Source organism: Panthera tigris, chromosome B4, assembly GCF_018350195.1.
Source record: "Panthera tigris isolate Pti1 chromosome B4, P.tigris_Pti1_mat1.1, whole genome shotgun sequence".
NCBI classification, from domain to species: Eukaryota; Metazoa; Chordata; class Mammalia; order Carnivora; family Felidae; genus Panthera; species Panthera tigris.
The window spans coordinates 107,802,793-107,827,694 of record NC_056666.1 but is presented as its reverse complement, the minus strand read 5'-3'; the positions used below and the strand labels follow the sequence as shown (position 1 = coordinate 107,827,694).

At 33.2% G+C, this 24,902-nt stretch overlaps 1 protein-coding gene across 5 annotated transcripts in view; it reads right to left on the bottom strand.

Moving 5' to 3' along the window:
* LOC122240403 overlaps positions 1–24,902 on the bottom strand; it is a 140,802-nt gene that overhangs the window by 1,414 nt on the left and 114,486 nt on the right. For 2 of the 5 annotated variants that reach the window (XM_042992845.1, XM_042992847.1), the window contains exon 5: positions 8,234–9,004. The exons of 2 other annotated variants lie outside the window; for them this stretch is intronic. In XM_042992845.1, coding sequence (XP_042848779.1) covers positions 8,847–9,004 — 158 coding nt within the window. In that variant the 3' untranslated portion in view covers positions 8,234–8,846. Of the gene's footprint in view, positions 1–6,041; positions 6,116–8,233; positions 9,005–24,902 lie in introns of those variants that run through there. One more of the 5 variants, XR_006220095.1, reaches the window with a different exon arrangement.

Here is a 24,902-nt window from a genome sequence, read left to right as displayed (position 1 = left end):
ATATATATGTTTTTTTTTTTTTCCTGGAAAGAGAACTTTAACAAAAGTTAGGAGGAAAGGCATCTGAGTGGCTCAGTTGGTAAAGTGTCAGACTCTTGGTTTCGGCTTTGGCTCAGGTCATGATCTCCTGGGTTTGTGAGCTCGAGCTCCATGTTGGGCTCTGTGCTGACAGTGTGAAGCCTGCTTGAGATTCTCTATCCCTCTCCCTCCTCTTTGCCTCTTCCCTGCTCAAGCTCTCTCTCTCTCTCATTCTCTCTGTCAAAATAAATAAACTTAAAAAAAAAGTGAGGACAAAAGGACTCATGTCTTTACTCCCACAATATACTTTAATTAGTGATATGGTAATTTTTGTCTTCACATACAGTATTCCTCAAAACACAAATTCTATTATCAGATTCCCACTAATATTCAAGGTCAATGAAAATATTCAGTGGCCTAATACCAATAGTGTATGTACCTTCTTTGAAATCAGCATTAACTTTAGAATGGCTTAACAATAGCTAAACAACAATCACATATTTTATTTCCAACCACCAAATTTACCCAAGATATTGTATCAGCATGCCTTGAAGAACAAATGACAGAGATCCTGGTAGGTTGTATTTAACCTTTGTAGCTCTGTATTGTTTGTTAATTGAGAAATATAATGGTATGCATTCCCAGAGTTATTCAGTGACTTCCCCTTCTTCTCTGCCATCTTGTTGCTTTCTTCATCCTGTTGGTGACCTGATCATCACATGGTGGCTGCTCAGCTCTACCTACCATATTCTATAAGGAGAGTGTTTAAAACAATGAGGAGGAGTACTGGAGGAGAGATGAACTCTCTTCACAGGAATACCTCTTTATTTTAGAGAGGAAAATCACTACAACAGACTTCATTTTATGTGTTATTTGGCCTGAACTGGGTAACATACCCATCCTTACACTCATTCCTGGCAGAGTGAGACAAGATCACCATGATTAGTTAAACCAGTGTTTCCAGTTGGCAACATTGGTGGTTTGGATGAGGCAGATCTTTATAGTGTAGGACTGTCCCATGATCCCTAAGCACTAAATGCCTGTGGCTAATCATCATGACAGACAACATCACTCTTCATATTTCCTGGAGGAATAGCACTGCCATCTGTTGAGAACCGGTAATTAGAACATCTACAATTCATCCTCACAGGCTGCGTCTGTTGCCAAGAGAATAAATTCAGGTTTTTGTTTAGCTTAGGAAAAGGGACGATTGGTCGTGTGTAGATGACCAACAGTGTCTGCCCCCACTACTGGAAGGAAAAAGTTAATGATTTGATTATATCGTGTTTACTCATATATTCCCACTTTTACAGATAATATAGGAGAAGTGCTATAAACCTAACTTCTGTTTATTAATTGTGTTTTATTGGAAGAATTGTTTCATCTCTCCAAACTTCAATTTTCTCATCTCTGAAATGATCGTTGTGGACTACGTGATCTCTTGCATTGCTTTCTATCCTAAAAAACCAAAGGTGTATAAGGTTTCTGTTGTTTTATTTTGTTTTTTGTTTAACTGTAGGCATTGCAGATTGGATATATGAGAAAAATGAGAGATGATGCATATATTACTTTAGAGTTTACCTATGAGATTCTGTAGTTTTCCACCAAAGGACACTTGGTAATGCAATCTAAAGAGTAAACATTTATTTATCTATTTGTACCAAACTAATTTAGAAAACACCTACTACATAATTGTAATTATAAGAAAAACAAAGTTAAGCAAGAGGTTTTTTTAAATTTTTTAACGTTTATTTTTGAGACAAACATTTACTTAATATTAATGCTGATGTCAAAGACTGTGAACAATTTGATTTCCCAACATCCACTGTTTTGCATGTCTAACTCCTATACATCCTTCAAAACTCAGGTGAAGTATCACTTGCTTTAAAAGCCTTTTGTATTGATCAAATATTTTTCTTTGTGATTTCTATTTCACTCTGTCCTTCTCAGACTTTTAGGGTACTTACCACTTACTGCTAATTATTTGGCCTTCATCCACAAGACCATAACTTTTGTTTTTGGTATTGCCAGCACCAGCACTGTGCCTGTTACATCGTAAAAGTTTCTCAGTAGTCATAAAAATAAGCTTATCATTTAGGTAGATATTATTTCATTGTTACCACAATCCCATAAGGTAGGGTAATATTATCTGAATTTTATTGGAAGAAAATCTGCATATAAAAAGGACAAACAATGTACTCATTACATGTGGCCATTATGTATCAGAAGTTAGAGTCCAAATCAATTTTGATCCACAGATATTTATACATGCTAACTTTTATTTTAATTTTAACTTTTAACATACAGTATTATATCAGTTTCAGGTGTTCAATATAGTGATTCAACAATTCTATATATTACTCAGTACTCATCATGAAAAGTGTAATTTTAATCCCCTTCACCTATTACACCCCCCTTGGCTAGCCCTTTGGTAAACATCTGTTTGTTTTCAATTGTTAGGAGTCTTTTTTTTTTTATTTGTCTGTTTTTTTTTTCCCGTTGTTTGTCTCTTAAAGTTCACATATAAGTGAAATCATATGTTTTTTGTCTTTCTCTGACTGACTTATTTCCCTTGGCATTATACTCTCTAGGTTCATCCATGTCTTTTTTATGCTGGGTAGTACTCCACGATATATATTTAATACCCTGCATTACAGGATATATATATTATATATATATATATATAATATATATATATAATATATATATAGTAGCCAAATTATGACTATTGTAAATAAACACAGGAGTACATATGTCTTTTGGAATTAGCGTTTTTGTATTTTACAGGTAAATACCCAGTAGTGGTTTTACTGAATTATATGGAAATTCTATTTTTTTAATTTTTTGAAGAACTTCCCTACTGTCTTCCACAGTGACTGCATCAGTTTGTATTCCCACCAACAATCCGTGAAGGTTCTTTTATCTTTGCATCCTCACCAACACTTATTGTTTCTTGTGTTTTTTATTTTAGCCATTTTGACAGGTATGAGGTGATATCTCATTGTGGTTTTGATTTGCATTTTTCTGATGATAAGTGATGTTGTGCATCTTTTAATGTATTTGTTGCCCATCTGTATGTTTTTGGAGAAATGTCTGTTCCTTACTTCTGCACACTTTTTGTTGTATTATTTGTGGGGTCTTTTTGGTGATGAGTTGTATAAGTTCTTTATATATTTTGGATACTAAACCTTTATTGGATAAGTCATTTGCACATACTTTCTTCCATTCAGTAGGTTGTCTTTTAGTTTTATTGATTATTTCCTTTGCTGTGCAGAAATTTTTATTTTGATGTAGTCCCAAAAGCTTATTTTTGCCTTTGTTTTTCTTGCCTCAGAGACATGTCGAGAAAAATGTCGCCATAGCCATTGTGAGAGAAATTACTGCGTGTCCTCTCTTCTAGAATTTTTATGGTTTCGAGTCTCACATTTATGCCCTTAATCCATTTTAAGTTTGTTTTTGCGTACAATATAAGAAAGTGGTTTCATTTCATTCTTTTACATGGAACTGTCCAGTTTTCCCAACAGCATTTGTTGAAGACAGTCTTTTCCCATTGCATATTCTTGCCTCCTTTGTTAAAGATTAAATAACCATATAATTGAGAGTTTCTGAGCTCTCTATTCTGTTCTATTTATCTATGTCTATTTTTGTGCCAGTACCTTACTGTTTTGATAACTATAGCTATGTAGTATATCTTGAAATCTGTGATTGTGATATCTCCAGGTTTTTGTTTTGTTTTGTTTTCAAGATTGCTTTGGCTATTTGGGGTATTTTGTGATTTTTTAAATAAATTTAGAGAGAAAGAGAGAGAGTGTGTGTTAGCAGGGGAGAAGGGAAGAGAGAGAGAGAGAGAGGGAGAGAATATCTTAAGCAGGCTATATGCTCAGTGCAGAGCCTGGCACAGGACATCCCACAAACCTATGATCATCACCTGAGTCAAAATCAAGATTCGGATGCATAACTCACTGAGCCACCTAGGTGCCCCTGGGATCTTTTGTGATTCTATATAAATTTTAGGATTATTTGTCCTAGTTCTGTGAAAAATTGTGTTGCTATTTTTGTAAGGGTTACATTAAATCTGTAGATTGCTTTCAGTAGTATTGACATTTTAGCAATATTTGTTCTTCCAATCCATGAACATGGAATATCTTTTTATTTGTTTGTGTCGTCTTCAATTTCTGTCATCAGTGTTTTATAGTTTGCAGAGTATAGGTCTTTCATCTCCTTGGATAGATACCAACTTTTTGATTGAATAAAATAAGCTATGAACTTGCTTAATAAATATTACCACTGGACCTTATCAGCCACACACACAACTTCCCCTCATTGAGAAACCAAGGATATTTTCTCCTCTTAAAAATGACCAGCAGGTTCCTGGGTGGCTGAGTCACTAAACATCTGACTTTGGTTCAGGTCATGATTTCATGGTTGGTGAGTTTTAATCCCACATCTGGTGAGCTTGAGCTCTGCTTCAAGTGAGTTCAAGCCCCTCGTCCGGTGAACATGAGTCCTGCTTTGGGTGAACCCCACATCTCTCTCTCTCTATCTCTCTCTCTCTCTTTCTCTTTCTCCTTCCCCTGCCCCTGCCCTTCCTGGGTTTCTCTGTCTTTCTCTGACCCTCAATCACTTGTGCCCTCTCTCTCTCTCTCTCAAAAAAAAAAAAAAAAAAAAAAGAGAGAAAAGAAAAGAAAAAGACTAGCATATTTATATATGTATTTTCCCATTATTGCTCTGTGCATTCACTATTTTTTTACATCTGATTATCCTCTTACTATTATGGCAACAAGAAATCCTTGGTACAATTGTTGCCCTGAGTTCCATGCTCAGTACTAATAAGATAAGTAACAATGTTTTAGTCTAAAAAGTGAAGTTTACTTGTGGTTTCTCATATATTTGAATTTCTTTCTCCAGATTGAGGTATTTTCAGACTGTAGATATTTCACTCTCTTCAACTGTCTTTCATAGTATCCAAAAAGGCAAAGGCTCTTAAATAAACCTGCTAAAAACTAAGGAAGGACTACCTTTGCTGACAGTCACCCGATGGGAAAAGATTTTGTAGCAAAAATCAAATTTTGAATATCCTCTCCCATAAAATGAGAAAGAAGAAAAAAGTAAGTGATTCACTAACAACATATTCTGTAGCTTTTTAGATCCTCTCTGGAAAATAGGATATTTACTTAAAAAAAAGGAAAAAGTAGTTCCATGTTGTTAATACATGGAGAGTATGGGGGGTCACAAAACCTGAAGAATTGGGATCAAGTCTTAGTTCTAACTCATGAAAGTTCTGTGTTCTGGGTCTGATGTTAGTCTTCCTGTGTCTCAGTTTCTCATATGAAGCTCTAATCCTTTGTTCTAGAACCAGTTTTTGTTACTTATAACTAAGATTTTAAAGGTGCAGAACTGGTTCATATACCTGTTTATCAATTTAAAAAAAAAACACATATTAAAACAGGTTGTTAATATTGGTCCCAAATTCATTTTAGACATGTTTTTAGACTATGATTCAAATTTTGGGTTAGAAACTGACATTCCAAAAATGTCTGTTGTTTCTGTATACATGTAATTCTAAGCATGCCCTAAAATGCATTATCCTTTGCAGACCTAATTGATAAAGTAAGCATAACTTCTTATTTTATTTATAAATGTTAAATGAATATATCATAATACATCATAATATGAAGTATTTCTGCTATTGTTTTTATTTCCTGTAAATATTTGCCCAGATTAGACTACAATTGCTAACTCACTACCCAATGTTAAAATATAAAATAGCAGACCTAGACATATGAATTTACTCTAACTTAAAAATATTTTTTTTCTTAACTATACAACTTCAAAAACATAATAGTTTGTTAATGATAATATTCCATAAAGCCATACGTGTATTTGTGAGCTATAGAGTAATGCTGCATTAAAGAAAATAACTTGCAAATTCTGGCCGATTATAAAACTCACAAATCTATGAGTGGTTCTGCTGGATTCTGCTGGAATCAGTTTAGTGAGTCCATTTTTGGCTGTAGTTCAATTGAGCATGGTTTTGAAATCTCAGTTGTGTCCAAGTCGGCTTCAGGAGTCTCAATCTGAGCCAGGCTGAATAAAGCTGTTCATGGACAGAATGCTCTCACAGATCATAGGAAGACATAAACCAAATCAAACCACACAAGCACATTCAAGGCTTCTATACTTTCAAGTTTTTTCTTATGGCTAAGGCAAGTCTCGTGACCATACCTAAAGTCACCTTTATGGGGGAAATACACTGAGACAGAAGAGAAAAAGTAAACATTTGTTAAGCGATAATTCAATGTATCACACAAAACATTCATTTGGAAACTATATAAAGTTTTGACAGCTGTATTTTAGGAGAAAATAACTCCTCAGCATTAGACATAACAAGTTTTGAAACATAATTTGATACTTAGACTCAGTAGCTTCACAGAGGTTGACCTTATAAATTATAACTTCTTTCTATATACTGCGGGGGGGGGGGGGAAGATAAATCTGTATTTAGGAATTAAGCCAAGGAGTTTATTAATCAAGTTGCACTGATAGGCAGTGTGGTTTAATGGAAAGATCTCTTAATTGGGAGGCACTTCTTATTTAATTTCTATCACCCCTTTCTAGGAGGCCCATTGTAGAGTAACTTTTATGATTTGATATCTAAGAACTGCTTTAAAAATTATATTCTTGCCTTAAAATATTGTTTTATTGCCACCTATATTACTTTTCATATGAAATGAAAGAGTCCTAATGAGCTAACTTCTCATTCCAAATCTTTACAAAAATATATACAAAATGAAGTAATTGCTCTCATCTTAGAAATCATAGTGCATTTCGTTTCCTAGGAGGATGATAAAATTAAAAATTATACAGCAGGTATTGGTTTTTTGTCACATTTCTATTTTCTCTCGAAAATATATATTCAAATCTAATTAAATACAAACTCATAAAGCTTTGTGAAAAGCTTCTGATTTTTTTCTTCCTGATTGAATGAGAACTCTGGTATTTTAATAATATATTATCATTACCATTTTCCTTGTGCATTTATAAAAATGCTTTGCAGGAATCATTCAAGATAGATGACTTGAATATTTATATTACTGAAGGAGAAAGAAATCTCAGCAGCCGTGTCTGAATTATAAGCATCTATTCTGTCTTGCACATAAGTGTCTGAACATTAATATCTTGAAACTACACTCTTACTGAATTTCATAATACTAGTTCATGTTCCTGCTTCATAAAACAATAGGGCATTTTGTCATAGTGCCTTTACGATATACACATTCATCAAATTATGATTAGCTAAGGTCAAACTTGCAGCTACAAATAACATCCACAGTATTTGATAAATAATGCAATAAAATATCATTAACTGCTCAATGTAATGGATGATCTCCTTTTTCTCCCCTTCTGTTGCTCGGCTATAATCTTTAGGGCTGCAGAAGTCATGCTACAGCTCCAGTAATAATGGGCTTGTTATTGAACCCATTAACTTAATATTTTCCCATTTTATTGCACATTCTAGATAAAATAACCAATTGACAACATTTATAAATAATGTCATTGAATACTCGTTAAATAGATTTTTACTATGCTTCCTCCCTCAGTAGTTCTTTATGTGTGGCTCATGGATTTATTTACGAACATAAGTAATTGTAAATGCATACTATAGATATATAAATAAATAAATAATCTAAACATAGATATTTCCCCAATTTCTTGCACTAAAAAAGTGAACATGTTTATAAAAATTATATATTTAATTCTAAATGGATAATAATGTGTAGATATTACACACATGTGAGTGTGTGTGTGTGTGTCCATGTGGATACACATTTGGATTGCAATAATGGTAAGAAAAAGGAATGGGCCCTGAATATTAACTTATGTGAATCTTGAAGTCAGAAGGCACATAATCATTATCTCTGGGGTGATTAGGACTAGTCAGTAAGTAGGCAGTAAAATTTTTATTGCTATAAGCACAAGATCATTTGGAAATTCACCAAGAGTTAAAAGGATTATTTCAGACAACTATTTACATTTTGTATTTGCAGTCTGTTAGAAGAGAAACTCATTACAGTGCCTGAAATATTGACCTTAGATATATAATATTCATAAAATTATATCAATATTTAAGTCAATTTATATAAAATGAGGAATAAAAATGACAAAATATACCCAGGCAACTTGCTTAACATTTTACTCGTTTGGTAGCTTCAACTTCTCAAAGGAAAGTTATTTAAAGTGGTTTGTTTTGTTAGTCAGCTGTGCAAGCACATTAGGTAAATTGAACGTTGTATGAATACATTTGTGCTATGTAGTTAACAGGCCAAAAAGAAAAAGAAATGATTTCTATCATTGGACATACAATGTCATTGAATTTTTAGTAGATTTCATTGAGGTTCACTGAAATCTTTTAATCGTTATCAGCTTTATCCTCTAGTGATCCTTTTTCCATGGAGAATAATAGTCCAAAATATTAAATTATTTGAGTTTAAGCAATTTCTTATCATTTTTTGCCTCTGTTCACCACATGGAACAAACTTAGAAATAAGCAAAAACAATGCAATTGCAAAGGAGACAAGAATCTATGCATACAATTCTGTTTTGCAATGTGTACCCGAGGTAATCTTTCAAAATCAAATATGTTGAACTGATGGTGAAGTCCTGAGAATGAAAAAGAGTTAACCACACAGGGTCAGGGAAGCTCATTCATCAGTGAGTGCTAGCAATTAGGTGCCAAGACTAGGAACATGGGGATGAAAGGCAGGCCCCATTTCTTCGGGAGTTTCCTGCATAGTGGAAAGTGTAGGCAAATGCAGGACTCCTTCTGGCTAGACTCTGGTGTGTTTGCCAGTGCATCCCCTGCACGCTCTAGAACTGGCACAGCACCTGTACATAGTTGATTCTCCAATATAATATTGATGGATGAAAGTGATGTTGTCATCAGTGCAAGATTGAGAGGGAACACAGGTGCACATCCAGGCCACAACTGGAAGACAGAAAAAGATAGTGTGAAGAGGTCCCATGTGGATTTAATTTGCAACAATGCGAAGAATTAGCCAAATGAATGAAAGGACCTGAGTGGGACCTGTGTCAGTAAGGAGGACATGATGCACAGGCAGGAAGAGGAACGTGTAGGTGAGCAAGTCCAATCCGATAAAGTTCATGGTGCATTTGCAGTAATGTCATGTGACTTGAGTGGACTAGCCTAGCAGTGAGTAGTGAGATGAGACTGGTGAGATGTGAGAGCTCCAGCCATGAAAGGCCACACATGCTAGGCGTGAGCCATTGCATTTTATCATACAGACAATGAGAAGTCATTCAAAGACTTTAAGAAAGAGAGTTTCGGGCTAATATTCTCTTTTTATAAAATCAACCTGCTATCATATTGGAGAGGAGAGGTTGAGACAGGCAACTAATTAGAAGTCTATTGCATTAATTGTGGTGTGACAGGAACAGGGCTTGCAATAAGAGATAAGAGTGTGCAGATAGATTTGAAAGGTGTAATTTAAGAGGTGGAAGGAATAGAATCTACTCTCAAGAAAGCACTTTAGCATGAAAGAAGCCTAAAACGAACTGAAATACATACATTATTTTGTTTATTATTATTACATCTCATCCTTGTTTTAATTGTTTTATGTAATCATGCCAGTAACCAATTAATAATTATGCAACTCTCTGCCAGATCCATAACTGCTGCAAGTGTTTATTGAGCACTGACTTTGTATTTTAAATAGTAAAGTACAGTTTTCAAAATATTTTTTCTTACCAGGCATGGGAAATGACTAGTGTGGGAGTAGTTAAGCAACAGACACGGGCTTAGGAGAAATTAAGTGGATCAGAAATTGGTAGAATTGACTCTTTAAATCAACCATTTAAAAGACAGGAAGGTTCCTGAGTGGCGCCATTGACAGGTGTATATCTGGACACAGAAGCAGTGGAGCAGGTTATGAGAAACTTCAAGGAATAGGCCATATGAAAAGGAAATAGCAGCTGTAAATTTACAGAAGGGTTAAGGTTCTTTCCCACCCAGAGCACAGGACATTAAACAGGAAGCCTAGTTCTATGCTAATCTGGTTAACGTGGCTCACATCTTGGTTTTGCTGATACAGAAAGGAAATGAGAATATGTGGATATTAGGTTATACTTCAATATAAATCATATAAAGGAGAACAAGTAATTCTTATTCTTTCAAAGGCAGAATATTTTCACGATTTATATTTAACTTCTTGCTCTGTCACATACATGTTTGTAAATTTGGGAAATATATTTGATCTCCTTTAAGCTTCTTCATAAAATAATAATAATAAGGTCTGCCTCATTTTGTTCCTATGAAGATTAAATAAAATAATGCATATAATTGGCTTAGCACAGTATCCAGTATCATGTTTAGGTTTAGTCTCATCATGATTTTTTATCCATTTATCATTTCAGGTACTGAAGAGACAGCCCAGATTAAAACACAAAATCCATGCTCTGAGGGAACTTACCTTCTTTCAATGAAACCGTCAAAGCCGTTACCTGATTTTAGCATACATATCAATATCAATATCAATATCAATATCAATATTGATATAGATATAATCTCTGACATGTTAGCAGTATTCCGATGTATATAAAATGATTACTTAGGTAGTAATGCCTCAAAACAGCAAAGGTCTGTTCTTTCTGTTAAGCATTATTAAGAAGGCAAGTCTTTTTAACTAAGAGAAAGGGAAGCTAGATTTAAAAGCATTCCAGAAAATAAGTGAATCTCTTCAATTTCTTTTCAATTGTAATTTCCAATCAGTGAAACCTTTATAGAAGCTCTATTTCTTAGTGTTTTCTACTTTACAGGAAGAATGTACATTGTGATGTAGATCAAGAATTATTAAGCAGAACAGACTTAATGTATTCCAGTGTTACAGCACATTAGGCAGTGTTATCACAAAAAAAAGGGGGGAAAATGAATCATGTAAGAAATAATTGTATTAGGTCTACCCATTTCTAGTCTTTGTCCCATTCAATAATATCTAGGACACCAGCAAATTTAGAAGTCATTGAGTAAAAGCTTAGAATAATACTTGACTGTACTACCCCCTGTAAATTTACAATGCCCTTATGAATCCCCACAAATTTTTCTCTTATACAATGCTTACTACAAATCCCCACACATTTTTCCATGCAATGACTCACTCAATTGCTTATAAATTTACCTCAGGATGTTAAATGGGTATATTTAACAAGAACCCCATATGTAAGTCAGGACAAAATTGAGTTATGGATTGGAGAATGGCAGAATAGGAAAAGATACAGTATCAGAGATTAGATTCTTGAAAATTGAAGTAGGATTGAGCAAGCTTTAAATCATGATCATTGAAAGTACATTTTTAATTATTTTTCACCTGTTTTAAGCCAAATGAATTCCATTGTCTTATATAGAGAATCTTTAGAATGCTTAAATAAAGCAGATTTTTAATTTCCTCATTCATTCAGCAAATATTTATCAAATGTTAGCAGGTACCACGTATCATTCTAAGTAATCATATATTTGAGTCACAGAATAACTGCTGGCATTTATTGTCATTTCAACTTAGAATGTTGGGAGTGCAGTAAATTTCTTGGGGTAGGAATGTACATATCTAGGGGCACCTGGGTGCTCAGTTGGTTAAGCACCCAATTCTTGATTTTGGCTCAGGTCATGACCTCCCAGTTTGTCGGTTCGAACCCACATCAGGCTCTGAGCTGACAACACCAAGACTGCTTAAGATTTTCTCTCTTTGACCCTCCCCCAATCTCTCTCTCAAAATAAATAAATAAACTTTAAAAAAATAACTTAGAAAAAGAATGTACATATCTAAAAACAGAGCATTGTTTTTATTGTTTCTTTTAACAAAAGGAATTATACATTCATTATAGAAAAATCTGAAAATGCAGGTCAAAGAACAGATAAAATAAATAAATTCTATCAGTGTCAACACCTTAGGGTTATATTCTTCCCTCCAATTTTTCTGACTCTGTCTATCTACCTCTCTTTATGTGTGTGTCTAGACACACCCACACACAAGTATTGTAATTGCCTTACCTTGCCTTTTATGATAGTTTTATTATGATAATTAGCTGTCCATATTATATAATATATGATACATATATATCATATATATAATATATATATGTATCATATATTATATGAGTCTATTTGATTTTATTTGTAATTCAATAACTTATAAAATGGAATTCGAGGTTGTTTAGTAATATAACTATTCCATCACTCAAACAGCCTATTTGTTGAGAATCCACAATACGCAAATTGGTACGTTGGTTGTGATAAATCTAGTGACAAAAGAAACTCTACTAAACACAGGGCAGAGAGAAAAGCAGTCCTAAGAAATTGGCGGTTGATACAAGTCACAGTTTATCAGGTATATTTCATTAAATGAAGCACTCCATTGTCTAAATCCTTTGTCTTAGATTGACACTATATAAGGAATTGGCTAACCTAAATATATAATACTTCTCATGAACTTGGGTTTTCAGTCCACAGAAGCTTTTAGAACAGAAATACTTCTTATTCTTTCAATAGATGAACTGCATAATTTATCATTTCTCTAGTAATGTTCTAACAAGAAAGTGCCATTGTTTTTCATTTGTATCCTGTATGAAATATGTAACAGTGGAATGATATGATTTTAAAGTATTAGTTTTGTTCAAGATTAATTGCTTTTTGTCCCTTTAATAAGAAGTAGGAGACACATTATAGGATTAGGATACTCCAGGGTATGTTTTATTGATCCACTAATACATGATTTGGGTGGTTAAAGCACTTAGCCTTTAGGTTTGTAGCTCATAATATACCCTAGGCATGAATAAATGGAATAATAAAATGTACCCTGGAGTGTCTTGATGTCATATTAAAAATAATAAAACACATGAACTGATATATTCTGAATTCAAATAAAGAAAAGGTTAGCTATGCAAACATTCAGTACTCTGAATTGAATTAAATTGATACTTTGTAAAAGCCTAATAATAAAGTTACTATACACAAAATTTTATTCTACTCAGTATATATTGTTAAATTTGTTTTCTAAAAATTATTTAATGGACTTTTAAAATGTCTTGATTAACTTTGAAGGACCTAAAGGCAAATTCTAAATATTTAAATGCAGATGTATTCTACAGGAACATTCTTAATATCTCTGCTTTCAAAAATAACATTTCTTTCATGATTTATTATATTATTTAACTTCTAGGTCTTGTTCTCAACTCAGGGTTAATTTATTTTTATTTAATTCACTTTCAAATGTATTGTATACTTCCAACATGACAAGAACGGGGCCAGGAAATGTGCCAAGTATTGAGGATTCAAAGATGAATAAAGTGCATTCCCCACCTTTAAATATTCAGTCTAGAAGTGAAAACAGCATACAAGTAATTTCATACAAAAAGAAACGTGCTGTAACTCAGAGTTCTGTCTACTTCTGCCTTTGGAATACAGAGGGAAGCTTTACAAACAGACACATTAAAAAGATAAATAAATAAAGTATTTGAGAGTAAGGTGAGAGGCAGTGGGAGAGCCAATGAGGTGAATCACCGTCACATAGTGAGGGGTGCTCTGTGACGCTGTGCGGTTTCAGACTTCTCCCTGAAGGCAGTAGAAGACCATCAAATGCTTTTGTTGTTTTATTTATTTGTTTTATTTTATTTTTTTTCAAGGGAATCCTAAAAGCAAATTTATCTTTTGGAAAGATCCCTCTAGCAGCAGTATGGAAGATTGATTGTCCTGGAGTGAGGTAATTACCAAGGTTTAAGTGAGAGATGGTGAGAGACTAGAAAGAAAGGGACGGAAATGAAGAGCAGGATTTAAGGGAAATGTCTGAGTTAAAGCTTTTCCCCTCTCAATGTACAGCTACAGACAGCACATCCTAAGTGACTAATAAGATCTAGGAATATTGGGAGTGAAGGGCATGAAGAAAAGAAAGAAGGCTTTTGGAATATGTAGTCTTCTATACCTGGAGCAATAACTAATACTAGCTCAAGGGGAGTAAGCATCTTTTGCAATTTTATTAATCTTACAAGTCTCAGTGTAAATTTTATTCCCTGCAGGAAATATGTCCCAAGTCAGCTGGTCTAAGATCCCAACCTCTGTCTCTCTGTCTCTCTCTTTAAAATTTTTTTCCCAACGTTTTTTTATTTATTTTTGGGACAGAGAGAGACAGAGCACGAACGGGGGAGGGGCAGAGAGAGAGGGAGACACAGAATTGGAAACAGGCTCCAGGCTCCGAGCCATCAGCCCAGAGCCTGACGCAGGGCTCGAACTCACGGACCGCGAGATCGTGACCTGGCTGAAGTCGGACGCTTAACCGACTGCGCCACCCAGGCGCCCCTGTCTCTCTCTTTAGATATATATACAGCTGACTGTTGAACAACATGGGTTTGAACTGCACAGGTCCTCTTATATGCATATCTTTTTCAATAAATATATTGGAAAAATTTTACTTATTTTGTGAATAAATGTGAATTTCTTTTCCACGTTTTCTTTTCACTTTGATGTGTAGTGTTCATAATACATATAAAATCCATAGGGTTTTATATCACAGAAGACAATATTGGTGTAGGTACTAACAGATAATTCATCTTTTAAAAATGTATATTTATACTATCGACAAATGCAGTGCAGTACTGTAAATGTATTTTCTCTTCCTAATGATTTTCTTAATAACATTTTATTTTCTCTAGCTTACTTTATTGTAGGAATACAATATATAATACATATCCAAAATATATGTTAACTAGCTCTTTGCGATTGGTAAGACTTCTGGTCAACAGTAGGCTATCAGTAGTTAAGTGTTTGGGGAGTCAAAAGTTATACACAGATTTTCAACTGAGTGAGGGTTGGCATCCCTTAGGACTTAGCATAATGCATATCATAGGGCATTGTCAATGTTATTGAAATAAATATACCTGGAGAATTAGGCATGCATATTAACTCAGAGAACTTTGAGAGATAAAATAGGCAAACACACACACACACACACACACACACACACACACACACAAATAAAAACAAAACCAAACAAAAACAAATACCAAGGAACTGTAAAGCTACTTTATTGAGTGATGAGAGTCGTTCACACACATTTTGCCCTTAGTACTCTATGCTGCTCCCACAGTTGTCTTTCAACTCTGTGAATCTAGTTAGGTTATTTCTTTTATTAGTACCCATTTATACCCCTCCATTACTTTCCAAAGGAGATTCAACTCCCTAGTAAAGAAACAAAGTCATTCAAGATCTGGTAACTGCTTACATCTGGAAGCTCATTGAAACTCATCACCAGCCAAGTTTCCACATACAGCATATGGTTCAATTATACCAAAATGCTTGAATTTTTCTTACACATCATGTTTACTCCTTGATATTTTATACATGTTGCTTCCTCAAGCTGAAAATGTCTATTTATCTGTCAAGTTTCAGTGCAAGTATCATCCCCTAGTGGAAGACTTCCCTGTCACTCTCTGTGTAAATAAGACATTCTACCTTTCCTTCCCATAACATATCTTTATTCTACCATCTAGTACACTGTGTCATTACCTCCTCACTTTTGACTGTGAAGTGTTCCTCATTCCTAGCTCAGTAAATGTTAGTAGTTGGTACTCAATAATCATTTTTGAATGAACAGGAAATTAAGTTTTTTGTCGATGCCCCAATTCTGCTTTCTAATAAAGCAGTCATTTGTGCATTATGTACACCAATCCTGTTTTCTGAAACAGAATTAGGAAATACAAAAGAGTAGTACAGAAAAAAAAAATTGAGTTAGGATTAAAAAAATAGAAAAAGAAGAAAAAGTTATAAAGTAGGGTCCTAAATGATACTTAGCAATCTAGTTCAGCTGAGCGCAAATAGTACTAAATCTGTGTTTGCAAAGTTAATTAAACACCATAAAAATATCTAACAAAAAGTCTATTGAAGACAAAGTAGAAGTAGTTCATTAAATTTAACAGCAGATGCTTTGTATTTATACTTGAAACCAGCAAAGCAAAAACAATACATTATGGAAGGTAGAACTATAGAAATGCATAAAACGTTCTATTTTTTATTTTGCAACATTGCTGGAAAAGGGTAAAATGTAACTTTTCTTATGTAAGGTGAATTGCAAAGAAACATAGAAATAATCAGTTTATAATTGTAGTAGAGAAGGGAGAGGAATGGTTTGGTCTTAGAAACTATGTGATTCTTGTCCTAGCAATATGATGCTCTGATTCAATGTGGACTTTCCAGTGCTGCCACAAACACTTGAAAATATTGGATAAGCTATCATAAACTAAATAATAAATACATAATCAAGTGCAAAAAAGTAATGCAAAGGAAATCCTCAGGAGGCACAGAGAAGGAACTCGGGGCTAAAGCAGTAACCTTTTGAGCTGTCATAGTTGCAGCGGGTAGCCAGATTTGATAACAGAATTAGATGGGCTTTTAAAGTCCACAAGAGAATGGAGAAATAGGCTTATGATGGAGAGGACCTTGAAAATATACTACAGGAAATAATCAAGAAAGTTTAACTCTTCCTGGGACTCTTTAGAGGAAAAACAAATCTGCTGTGAAAATCCTGAAAACACCTTTAAATATGATGTTAGCTGTAGGATTTTCGTACTTGCTCTTTATCATTTTAAAGTTCACTTCTGTTTCAGGGCACCTGGGTGGCTCAGTCGGTTATGCCTTTGACTTCAGCTCAGGTCATGATCTCATGGCGTCAGTTCCAGCCCTGCGTTGGGCTCTGTGCTGACAGCTCAGAGCCTGGAGCCTGCTTTGAGTTCTGTGTCTCCTCTGTCTCTGCCTCGCCCCTGCTCACTCTCTGTCTCTGTCTCAGAAATAAATTTTTAAAAAGTTAAAAAATAATTGAAGTTCACTTCTAAGTTTCTAAGAGGTTATTTTTTTCATGAATAAGTTGTCTGAAATACTTTTCTGTATCTATTAAAAGGATCATGTGTGATTTTCCTCCTTTAGTTTCCTTCTTTAGCCTTTATGAAGGCTTAATGAATTGCTTTTCAATTGTTGAATCATTTTTGCTTTCCTGGATTATTGCTGGATCTAATGTGCTAAATTCTGTATCTATATTGATGAGGTATGTTGTTTTCATTTGTTGTAATGTCTTTTTGGTTTTACTATACAAGGAATGCTGGCCTTAAAGAACACACTGAGAAGTATTCCTCCTTATTTAATATTCTGGGAGGGATTTGGTAGGGTTAGAATAATTACTTCCTTAAATATTTGTTAAAATAGGCTAACAAAATGATCTGGCCCTGTAATTTTCTTCAAAGATGTTTAACTACAAATTCAGTTGATTTTATAGACAGATGACTACTGAGGGTATCTATTTCTTTTTGTGTTAAATTTGGTAGGTTTTTTTTTTTTTTCAAGGAATTTGTCCATCTATCTGAATTGTTAAATTTATAGGCATAAATTTGTTAATATTGTTTCCTTTTTTATCTTTTTATTACATATTTAATGGCCATGAGTTCTATAGGGATATCTCTGTTTTTAACTGATATTGCTAATTTTTGCTCTTTGTTTCTCCCTCTCTTTTGAGTGATCGAGAAAAGGTTAATCAATATTATCAAAATATCAAACTTTCAAAGAACTAATGTGTGGTTCCATTGACTATGTATATTGTTTATCTGTTCTTAATTTTAGTGATTTTGAAACCACTTATTGTTGAATTTCATTTATTATCAGTTGATTAAAATTTATCTTTATTGAAACTTGAAACTTATCTTTATTATTTTATCTTCTGTTTGCATTGAGTTTCATTTTTCTCTTTGTTTTCTAGTTTCTTAATGTGGAAGCTTAGATTATTGATTTGTTGTATCTTCTTTTCTAATATAAGCATTAAGTGCTATAAATGTCCCTCTAAATTCTTCTTTACTGCATCTTACAAATTTTGATATGTTGTATTTTCCTTTTAATGTCATTTAAAATACTTATCAATTTATCTTGAGACATCTTCTTGACCTACAGGTTATTTCCAAGTATGTTGTTTAATTTCTAAATATTATACAATTTTTACAGACACATTTCTGTTATTCATTTTCAAGATTACCTCTATGAGATGAGAACATAATTTGTACAATTTTAATTCTTCTACATTTATTATTGTTTGTAATGTTTATTACTTTATTAATTTATTAACTTATAAATTATGAACTTTTCTATTTTTCTTTCAGTTCTATCAGTTTTTTTTCCTCCTCATGAATGCAATCTGTTTTAGATTTATTTACTTTAGTATTGCTATACCTTCTTGAAGAATCACATTTTGATTTTTATGTAATTGTTTTTTGTCATCAGTAAACTCTGAAATCTACTTAGTCTGACATTAGTTTTCTTTTGATTACTGCAGCTTTCTTTTGATCACTTTTATCAAGTCTTGAAAACTTGTTTATATAATTATATTTAAAGTGTGTTTCCTGAAAACTACTTTGCAGGGTCTTGTTTTGTTGTTCTTGTTTTAATCCAATCTGACAAAGAATTAAGTCTTTCTTAATTGGGGGGGGGGGGTTAAGCCATTTACATTTAATGTAATTATTGATATGGTGGGATTTAGGTATATCTTATTAGATTTCTGCTTACCATCTCCATTTTTTTTTTCTTTCTTTCTTTGGTTTTGTCCTATTATCAATTTCATCCCCCTTTTCTGGATTATACGAATACTTGTAGTAATACACTTTATTTTTCTGTTTTCAACTACATATCTTGGTATGTTTGAGTGAGGTTGCTCTAGGAATTACAATATATAAACATAGTTTTCACAGTCTACATATAATTAATATCTAATTAATTCAAATGCAAAGTATGTACCTTAACACCAGATAGATCCTTTTATGTAATATGTAATATGTATTATATTTACTTACTTTAAAATTACCCTCAGACTTTTTCTTTTCTTTTCTTTTTTGCCCTTTTTTTTTTTTGCTTTCAACATATATACATTTTAAAGAACTTAGTGGCAAAACGTTATTTCATTTTCAACTTATTTACCATTTTTATTGCTCTTTTATCATCCTCAGGTTTCTAGATTTTTTGTTACCATTTTCCTCTGCTTAAGGAATTTCTTTACCATTTTTTTGAGATCAAATATAATAGCAAAATATTCTGCTGTTTTTCTCTAACCTGAGAATGTCTTTATTATGCCTTCATTCTTAAAGAATATTTTTACTATATATAGAAACATGCGTTATCAATTATTTTCTTTTGGTACTTTAAAAAATGTTAATCTCTTTTCTCATTTTGTGTAATATATAACTTTTCTCCATCTGCCTACATGTTTTTATTTTCATCTTTGGTTTTCAGCAGTTTGTTTAAGGTATGTCTGTATGTGGTTTTCTTTGACTGTATCCTGCTTGAGATTTTCTGAATTTCTTAATCTGTAAATGAATGTTCTTTACCCAATCTGGAAAGTATTCAGCCTCTATTTCTTCTTTTATTCATTAATTGTTTCCTCACTTTCTGGAACTCCATTGTGATATTGTGTCACAGGTCCATTGGATATTTGTACATATTCAAACATTATTATCTAATTTTTTCTATTAGTCTACCTTCAAATTCTCTGATCTTCTGTTAAGTAGTTTCATTTCCAGTGACTTTTTAATGATATTATAATTTTTAGATACAAAACTTTCAATGGTGCCCTTTCTATAACTTCAATTTCTTACTTGAAGACTTGTACTTTTCCACTCATTTCAAGAGGGTTTTTTTTTTCTTCCTTTCATGTAAACAAAGTTATAAAAATTTCTTTAAAATCTGTATTGACATTCCCCAAATAGGTTATCTTGTCTCTGATGTATTTGGCTTTAAATGGATTTTTTCTTTTTGACTTTTTGAGGTACACCTGGTTCTTTAGTATGTTGATAAATCAATGCTTATATTCTGGATATTTTAAATATTATGTATGAAACTCTGGATCATATTAAAATCCTCTGGAAAATTTTGTTTTGTTTTGTTTTGTCTGTTTTAGCTTGCAATTAGCTTGGTTAAATTCAGCCTGAATGCTATGACCCAACTTTTATTTCACTATAGTTCCAATATCATTACAGTTGACAAAGCCTTAGCAGTCATATTCTGGTTCACCCAATATATCAACCAATCAGGTGCTAATTTGTCACCTGGAAAGCTATTGGCTTTATGTGACAAGTCCTCAAAGTTTTTAGTGTGTTGACTCAGGCCAGTGTCATATACGTACAATGTGGAAGGAGCCATAGAGTTCATGTATAAATTTAAAAATTGCTTTCTACAGCTTCATTCTCTTCGTGATGACCCCATAATGAGTACCTCAGTTTTGACATTCTGATTATTATGTCAAGGTGTTAGTGTCACTAATTTCATAACTTATGTAATTGGAACCAACTTGGGGCAAAAGAGGAAAAACGAGAGAAAAGAAAGGGGCTTCCTCACATACCTTTCATATGACAAGGGCCTCTTTCCTGTATCTCTGTTAAAAGGATTTTTTCTTGAGAGTTTTAGGTGCCTGCAAGTCCACTGATGCCCCCACCACTGCTGCCCCTATCCACTGTTACCTCCATAGGAATGTAGCTTCATGACTGGGACTATTCTTATTCTATTCTTATTATTTATTTTTCAGATGATGAAGATATTTGTTTATGTATTCTGCCCAGGGCTTTAATGTTATTCAATGGGAGGGATAGAGTGATATGTATTTACTCTTAGTCAATTCTAGAAGTTCCACCTTGTATTTTATAAAGATAATTCCTACTATCTATTGTTTGCAGAGTAGATTGCAAAGGAGATGAACATTGAAAGTAGAAGACCATTTAAGAGGCAATTGTAATAATCCAGGTGAGGGAGGATAGCTCAGTGGAAATAGTGGAAAGCAGTTCAACTCTGGATATACTTCTAAGGTAAAACCAGCAGATTTTCCTAACAACTGGGTATACTGTGTGAGAGTAAGCTTTAAAAAATACATATGAGGAAGTTCACCTTTGTCTTTGGTGCCTTGTAGCAGACTAACAAATACAACTAAAAAACCTTGGGAAATGCTGGGTAAAATAAAAACAGAAAGAAAGATGTTTATGAATGAGGGCAAGGTATGATGTATCCATGTAATGGGATGTTATATAATCATAAAACCGAATGAAGAAGGTCAAATGTGTACTGATATGGAAAGATTTCCAAGATATATTGTTAACTGGAGAAAAATAAATCTGCAGTAAATTATGTATAGTACACTATCATCGTGTTAAAAAGAGGGAACTGTTACACATAGGTTTTTGTATACGTGGGAAGAGTGGCTGGCAGATGATGACGGAAGAGAGAATTTTTTTCACCGTGTATTCTTTTGCCATTGTTTGATCCATGTGGTTTATTATTTACTGAAAATTAAGTTAACTTGTAAAAGATGTCAAAGTTTTCAAATATCAAGTTTAGTCAACAGATATTCCTCAAGAACACACCACGTTCAAGCCACTGTTATAGACATTCATACATACAAATTTGAGTAAGACATAGAACTTACCTTTAAAAATTAAGTTGTGGAATATTTGAAAAAAACTGTATCATTTTATAAAAGCATACTAAAATAAAACTGCATATAACAAAGGCTTAATAAAAGTAATTAATTGGGGCACCTGTGTGGCTCAGTCGGTTGGGCGTCCGACTTCGGCTCAGGTCATGATCTCAAGGTTCGTGGGTTCCAGCCCCACATTGGGCTCTGTGCTGACAGCTAGGAGCCTGAAGCCTGCCTCTGATTCTGTGTCTCCCTCTCTCTGCCCCTCCCCTGTTCATGCTGTCTCTCTGTCTCTCAAAAATAAATAAATGTAAAAAAAAAAAAAGTAATTAATTGTCAGACTAAGCATGATTTCAAATCAGTAGCAATTAATAAGTGCTCATAGCTATTTATTCCATAAGTATTATATAATTAACCTCACTTGCTATTTATTTCCAATTTTTTACGTTTTTATTTTTCTCGTGATTTTTACATATTAATGATAAAATATTAATGAAAAATAACAGGCAACTTACAGCAATCTAGTTATCCCAATATATATTGTGTTAGGTCCTTTTTATTATTTGACCATATAAATGAAAAAGAATTTCATTTTTCACTATAATGGTCTTGGTATGTTAAATTAAATGGACATCTAATGTCATCACAACTTTAATCTTAAGGACTGATTAAGTTGGTGTGCAATAAGTTTACAATAGTCAGTTATTTAGGTTGTTTAAAACATTAGTTATTGGGGTGCCTGGGTGGCTCAGTTGGTTGAGCTTCTGACTCAATTTCAGCTCGGGTCAAGATCCCAGGGTCATGGGGTTGAATCCATGTCAGACTCTATGCTAAGCATGGAACCTACTTGAAAATCTCTGTCCCTCTGCTCTTGCCCATTTCTCTCTCTCTCTCTCTCTCTCAAAAAAAAAAAATTAGAAAAATGTGTTTTTAAAAAACAAAAATTAATGTTAAAATGAGCATTTCAGTGTACAAAGCTGCATTTTCTTTTGATTTATATCTTCAGAATTGATTACAAGAAATGAAATTATTGAGTACAAATATATGCATATTTATAGTTCCTGATAATTTTTCATAAACTGCTTTTCTAAATTATCTTACTGGCAATAATTATATTAGGATGATAGGATTATGTGTCATTTCATTTTCATTTTAAATTTTCATTTATTTTGTTATGATTCAGATGTATTCAATAATCTCTCCTCTACTTTGATTCGACTTTAGGCAAGATTTTACTGTTTTTGATGATTCTGTACATAATTTCTGCATCACAGAAGTTTTTTTTATTGCATACATACATATCATAGTCATCCCTTAGGGTTATTTAGATAAGTTAGAAACTGACAAATGAGAAGAATATAGACATTATTAAATATCATGGTTAAATAAAATATCTTATATTACATGTACAAGAGAAAGAGAAGAATATGAGACAAATTCGGCTTAGGTTTGCAACTAAACAACTTGCAGTATCTAGAAGAGCCCTTCCTTCCCACCCTCTTCCCCCATCAACAATTCCAGGCAGATCTGCTTATGCTTGAATGTATTGTACTTGAAATAAATGCCATTTACTGCTGTATTTTAGAGAAGGGTTTTAGAAATCACCTTGATAGAATGTGAATACTTCACTTAACCATATAAATTAAGTTGGTTACCCAAAAACAACCAAACGTTTTCTACCAGAAGCATCCAAGCTTTTACTTTTTGTGAAATTAGAGTAAGAGCTTAGAAAAACAAGTCCAAAAAGTACAGTCATAAAATCAGAGGATTTGTGGATTTGGGCAGAGAACTCCTTGCCCCCAAATTCTTCTTGATATGCATGAATATTCAACAAAAGAAAATTATCAAAAAAGACCTTCTGAAAACAAACCCAGATGGCCTCCAATAGAAATAAAAACAAAGAAACATGGACATAAACAATAAAAGTAAATAAAATAATAACAGGCTCCCTAAAAAGAGATTATGTCAATTTATATTAACACCAGAAACATATGATTATGCAAATTCCACCATAACCTTATGAATATTAAATATCAAATATTTCACTCCATTATAAAAATGTATTAAAAAGTGATAGTTGAGTAGAAATCAGATATAGTGAGACTTGCAAAGACTGAAACCCTGCATCAAATTACCTGAGCCCCTTAATGAATTAAGATGATCTTCCCTACTTAAAATCCCACCAAAGGGTAAGATGAATTTCTTTAGGAAGATAAAATCATGTAGAGTCTTTTTAATTTTCCCTACACAATAGCTGACAATTATGTGTGAAAATATATCCCAGATCTTGTGTGTTAATTCACCATAAGATTCTGAGGGCATGTTGACCACATATCTATAATATATAATGGAAATAAATGCAAGTGATAATACAGTTAGTTTGAAGGAATTGCTATTGGTTTCTAACCAAATAATCTTAACAAATACCTCATCTTAGTACATTTAGTTCATCTTATTTAAATGAGCAATTTGATAATAAAAAATTATACAGTATAAAAATCCAAGGAGTTGATCTTCACTATTTAAAAGGAAACTTATTAATGGAGATCAATTTTAATTTCCCTGAGTTGAATAGAGACAGTTGTGCCAAGATTTTTAAAAGTTGCCAAATAGTAAAAAGAAAAAAAAAGATAAAAGACCTATATAAGTAGACATAATTGTGATGTCTCTGAATCCTAATAAATAGAAAATCCAGAAGTTTTCAAGGAGAAAAAACAAAAAAATGCCATCTACTAAAGAATTAGAATCACACAGACAACTGCAACCCAGGTACAGACAGTAATGCAAGGCTTTCAAAACTCTGAAATTCGATTAACAGACAATCTATTCAAGCACCAGGGCCACATGAATATAGCGTTAGGTAATAAAAATGCAAAAATTTACTTGTCAAAAAAACCTTTTCTGAGGAAATTACTTAAATATATTACCTAACAAAATTAGTGTAAGATCCAAGGAAGAAAAATGCAGAACTACAAAAAATAATGAAACTTTCTAAAGATTTAAGTGAAAAATATCCAAGCTATGTAGCAGACTTAGAAAATAAATAGTTTAAATTAAATCAGGTTCTATTGGACCCATGATCCAGGTCCAACCCACAGGACCCTATTGCCAGTCTGGCCCCAAAAAACTCAGAACCAGGCTGAGTGGACAATGGGCTAAGGCATTAAGCCTGCCTCAGTGCCACGCTGGACCCCAAGGAATCAAGTTCAAATCCCAAACTGTCAAAAAGAATACCATATCCAGCAAGGCTGCCCTTTAGAAATGAAGGAGAGATCAAGACTTTCCCAGAAAAACAAAAGCTTAGGAAATGTATCACCACTAGACCTACATCACAAGAAATCCTGAAAGGAGTTCTTCAAGTTGAAATGAAAGGATGATATAGCATAAACTTTA